This window comes from Acyrthosiphon pisum, unplaced genomic scaffold, assembly GCF_005508785.2.
Source record: "Acyrthosiphon pisum isolate AL4f unplaced genomic scaffold, pea_aphid_22Mar2018_4r6ur Scaffold_10510;HRSCAF=11116, whole genome shotgun sequence".
Lineage (NCBI taxonomy): Eukaryota > Metazoa > Arthropoda > Insecta > Hemiptera > Aphididae > Acyrthosiphon > Acyrthosiphon pisum.
In genome coordinates, this window is record NW_021758792.1 from 1,383 (window position 1) to 7,222 (window position 5,840).

Sequence of the window (5,840 nt, forward strand, 5' to 3'; positions counted from 1 at the left end):
TGAGATAAGCCTGTGTATTTAACCAAACATACTCTTTAGCTTTATAATATTACTATAGAGTATAGATAGTATAGAAAATAAAATTTATATTTTTTCTCAACAATGTGATCGTTGGTTTCGAGTGGTCCAGCAGTTGGTCAAACGGTACCAATACCTCGCATACCCATGATTTGCCTTTTAACTTAAAAATAATACAATTTCCCGTTAAGTTATCGTATGCAGTAACAATTAATAAAGCACAGAGGCAAACATTTAAGCAACTAGGGATCGATTTACGCCAAGATTGTTTTACACGCGGACAACTATATGTCGCGTTATCAAGATCTGGTTGCGGCAAAAACCAGTATGTTCTTCTACCGCAAAATAATAAAACTAAAAATATCGTGTACGCAGAAACACCTACTTTAAAAGAATACTACAAATTAAATAAATACATACATAATAACTATAATATAATATTTGAATAATATTATAGAGTTCTTATTTTTTACGGGCCACGAAGTGTGCGGGATCAGCTAATGTAATTATATGTACCTAAGTCGTTAATTGTTAAATTGTGATATGTTGTTATATTTATATTATATATATATACTATATACTATTATATATAGTAGTTGTGAATCAACTCTTGATATTTAGAGAACCAATAAACTCAACTTGTATTAACCATAGATCGAGTGTATCTAACAATAATCACGAGCTTACCTCAAACATTAGTTCAGCAGCTAAACACTTGAGTTGTGGTACGTATCCGATTTTGAACATTCCTGTCTGTGGTATCATTGGGACGTGGACAATTGAACCGTCAGCTTTGGTAAACGGTGCTGATGGTTGATACGATAAGTAAGTGTACGTGGCTAGTTTTTGGTAATCTTTCCAGTGACTTATTATTCCTGTGTCACTCCGTAATTCTAAAATATCAGCTGAAAATAAATCACATCTATATTACTGAGTGTATAAGCAAGGATGGCCTGGGAGAAAAATGTAGGCCGGGAAAATCTATTACCCTGGCCAAATTTGTATGTCCACTTCATAGTTTTTTTTTTTTTGAGGGGTGGGGGGGGCTTATGAGATTCTCCCTCTAAGGGGGCTTATAAGATAATACAATTTTAAGTGATAAATATTTATATTTCATTATTATCAACTAAACTTATTATGAAAATAGCAAAATTGTAAATTGTAGTTTTTCTTTAACAAAATAATTAATATCGGGTTGGAAACGAAATACACAATTTAATTTAAAGGGAAAAATTGTGTTGTTTCACAAAAGTATAATATTATGATGAAATTCTAAAAATAAGTAACCCAATAGGTACTACCATACGAAAAAATAGCACCTGTTAAACACAAATGTTGGTAATTTTTGGGTGACCAAGCCCCATTTAAATTAACTGATACTTTCAAATAACAATTTTCTGAGTAAACAAGAGAGTAAATAATAAATTAATAATGACAATAATGATTTGTTCTGAAGATTATAAGTACCTACTCAGTGGTAGCACGAAAGTAATTTTTAAAGGCACGGAAATAATATTTAGGAGGGTGAATGGATATATGTATATATATATATATATAAGTAGGTTTCTAGTAAGGTAAAAATTCTGTGTAAAATTGTCATTATTATAACGTCATACATATTAATATTTTATATTTGTATTAGTCTCATGTGGTGGGTGTCAAAAATAAAGTCTGTGTCTTAAATAATTGTATTGGTCACTGTAATCCTTCTATTATGCAATAATAAATACTTGTAAATTGTTAATTTTATCATCGCTTTTTGGAGCCAATACAAACAATTTGACAAATTTGCATAGTGGTAAAATTTAAACGTGTTTGAAATAAATCTTGTTCATATCTTGCAATATCCACTATTTATATAATATAGGTAGCGGTAAAGCTTGATATTATAAATAATTCAATTTTTAAGAATAAAAATAATTAGATTAAAAATTTAAAACAGGTACTGTTTAACAAAATTATATTATTTTCAGTGCAAAACATAGAGAACTCTTAACCTTCAGGTTTATTATAGAATAAATGCAACTATGTATCAACATTTCATTTAAATTTCGAGATTGAAAAAATATTATGAAAAGTAAGCGATAATGATTTCAAAAATGAAAGTATTTCATAAAATGTTGAAATTATTTGTAACTTACTGTTCAATGTATTATTACACAGAATAATGTTAGTTATAAGGACATATAGTTTAGATGTTATTACTTAAGCTGTTATTCGAATTCTCGCTCCGCATCGTGGTAACGTTAGCTTGATAATATTTCGAAAGTCTGTTTATGTATGACGATGGCATAACCCGGGAACTGGTCACAGATGCTTTGTTGTAGGATCCGGCAAAATCTCCGTCCGAATCATCCTATAAATATATTATTGTTTCAAATTGATATAATGTCCAATTAAGTACAAGATACTAATAGTATTATACTATTATGATTATATTATTATGAAACCAATTCGGCCCGACTGTTTCTGACGACACGACACTTTTTTCGGGAGACTTTCCTATATGATGGTGATCGTAAATAGTAAATAATATGTTTAATAATGGATATTAATCATATCATTTACATATAAGTCTAAAGTCTTTGATAAATGTTTTTTAGCCTTACCCCAAACGTATCAAAAATCATTTTAAAACCTCTTCTCAGCTGTTGGCGCACTTCCTTTGCCTGGAGTCGGAACAGCGCGGTTACCTCTTCGGCGGCCCGACCTTGCAAGCCTTCCAGCATCATGGCCACGTTAGTTGCCACCCCGAAAGGCGCCAGAACCAGGTTGTCTCGGCCTCTGGAATAGTGCTGCGTGTGCAATCAAATATATTATTATTGTAAAATTAAGCGAGAGCATAAAATGTAATTTTAACATGGGCGTGTTTTCGTGTCTGGCAACTCTGAAAATATCCAGACCAGTGAATTAAAATTAATTCTAATCTGATTTTTAGAATTTTATAAATAATATATTCAATGCGGTAACTGATATATAGTAAACTTCACAAAAAATTATTCTTGACCAGATTTGTGAAATTGATTTAAACACGCCTATAAATAGCGTAATATCCGCTTTACATATTATGCGATTGAGGGTATTAAAAAATTGAAGAACTAAAAAATAAAAACATAACACACGTTGAAGAGAGGAGGCACCAGACTGTTGCTGAACTGAACTACCCGGATCACGTCCGTTGAGTTGGTCCATCCCGAAGCTGACACCGATGAAGACAGAGCCGTCACCGCAGCTATCAGCAAGTGCACTGAGACGGATGAAGTTATGTGTATGAACGGTGCTGCAGGAAAAAAGATGAACAAAGGATTCGATGAGCACGCGCGTATATTATATTATATTATTATGATGAACAAAAATATAATATCGACATGTGGTTTACTGTGTTATATTATATCGTAGTAATGTAGTATAATATAGGATATAGGTAATCGAACGAAAAGGAATTTCGATGTACGACGATGTACCTATTTAAATATAATAATAATATATACAGTATACACCGAAGCCGAAATAAAATATGTTTTGGCGATAAACTGAAATCTATACGTTCGTCATAAAATCATATCATGCCCGGGACGAAGATTACCTGTCGCGGATTGGACCATGCGCCACCGAGCCATAGTTATAGGAATCTGCTGCAAACCCGTGCGATATTAAATGTATATATTGTATCCGTTCTGGTGACTCGCGAGGACTGATCGTCGTCGTCGTGGTCGGAGTCGTCGCAGCGTGTGGTACGCGTAGCGGATAAAACAATATTAGAATATTATTATTATGATAACCATTAACTGGGTCAACAGCCTTGCAACCAGCCGGATTGGCGCAACTCGGCGCCGCTATAGACCGCGCACGGTAACCGAATGAAATGAAGAGTAGCAAGTACGAGTGTGTAGTGGCTAAGAAGAGGGGCACCTATTATTATTATTATTATTATTTTATACCTTTAACTGCCATAACGTTATTATTACGTTATAATATTTATCCCACTCATGAGTTTTTGTTTGTTGTTATTTTACATTTTTCTTTTTTTCTACTTTTACTTTCAATGCCACACCATCGAGTGCTTTATTATTATTGTGTTATACACTTATTATACACAATATATAATATTACCCAGTAATATAAAACTCGCGAACGTTTCTTTCTCCATTCACAACATGGTATTGTTGGTGTTTTTAATTTTCAAGTATGGTTGCGGTGGGGAGGTAGTAGATCGTAGATCCGCGGAGGTGATGGTGTGTTTGTTTACCGAAAAGTATACGAGACGCACTGGCGCCGTTATAATTTATTCTAATTTTTAAAAAGTGACACCTTTCAGGTAGTTTTTCTTCTTTACGGGATACTTCAGAAATGTTTTACTATCCCACCCCCTCCCGAAAAGCTTAACAAGTCCTGAACCATTGCGTTCCTACTAGGAACTTCCTAGCATTAATTTCCTTCGTGATTACAGCTGATGAGCTACGGAATAGTTTATAATATTTTTCAAAAACAATCATTTGGAAATTGAATAATTTAATTCAGCATATAATTGTATGTACGTGTACATCAGTATATGACTGACAAATGCATAAGAGAAAAAGGTACATCTTAATATTTGGTATTAATATTGGAGTAGACATTAAATTCTGTTACAGATATTGAACAATACATTGTTAGGAAATACATATACCTAATATAAATTTTGAGAATGCATATATAAACTCTGCGACCCATTGAAATCCCTAGTTACCTATATTCCATAAAGCTATAATTATCATCTAAAAAAGAAACATTTCTTCCAAAAAACAACAACTCTTATAAATATTATTTAAAATAATATTGCCTAATCTTCATTGTGATTTTTGATTTTTTATAATAACTCGTATAATTTCATTGGATAATAATATATAATATAGGTATGTGCCTAGGTACAATTTATTGAAATAATAGTTGACCCTATATGGCTTTTAGAATATAGCTCTTGTTATTAAAAATAAATAAATAAAATAATATTTGTAGACTCGATTATAAGTTGCTATGTAATAATATTTTTACTTTCAGCATCCGCTAATATGTCTTCCGCTAATATGTCTAAATTTTTTTAGGAGAATATGTTTGGATGAAAAATCTAACCTATCATAAGCTCTTGTGTTCTTACATAAACTCTGTCATTTTGTAACCTAACCTATGACCCACTGCAGTAAAAATAAAAGGATCGTCTATCATCATTATAAAAAGTACATAATATATCTAACGTTTAATGTGTAATGTAAATGATGACTGTATTTATGATATTAACATGGTACCTATATAATTTAAAAATCCGATGACTTAACAAAAAATATAGTATGACGCGTAGTTATAAACATAATTGGCATATTTTGTCTTTAATACTTTAACGATTTAATCTTCTAGCCTATAAGAATAATAATTTAAAGAAGAAAGTATAAAAAGTTAATTTTACCGAACAATTGAGAATATTGTTAGAATATATTTTTACATAATTACTGATTACATTTAAACAGTTATAACTAACAATTAGTATAAATAATGGACAATCTAATTTATTATCAATATAGATTTCCAAATAATATTTGTGCATGATTACATAAATGATTTAATATATTTCTATTACCATGTATGTACATAAATTACACACCTCATACAGTCATACGCCTTCAATTACGTTGAATTAATAAAACATTTATTGTTTATTGTACCTATACAACGTTTAACACAGTAATTTGACATATTATTCATTGCCTACTGTGGAATATTTTTTTGTAATACTTTCTTCTCGGATAAACTTGTATTGCCCAAAATCATGGTGTGGTCTATCGATC

General features: G+C 31.3%; 1 protein-coding gene across 1 annotated transcript; it reads right to left on the minus strand.

The window, feature by feature from the left end:
- Nucleotides 1-678: 678 nt before the first annotated feature.
- On the minus strand, nt 679-3,863 carry LOC100572293. Its single transcript, XM_003248751.4, has 5 exons — nt 3,605-3,863; nt 3,141-3,298; nt 2,628-2,813; nt 2,224-2,374; nt 679-923 (listed from the first exon to the last, which is right to left on the minus strand). Exons 1-5 carry the CDS (start codon nt 3,636-3,638, stop codon nt 694-696), a joined length of 759 nt encoding a protein of 252 aa, XP_003248799.2. The 5' UTR covers nt 3,639-3,863; the 3' UTR covers nt 679-693.
- Nucleotides 3,864-5,840: the final 1,977 nt, after the last annotated feature.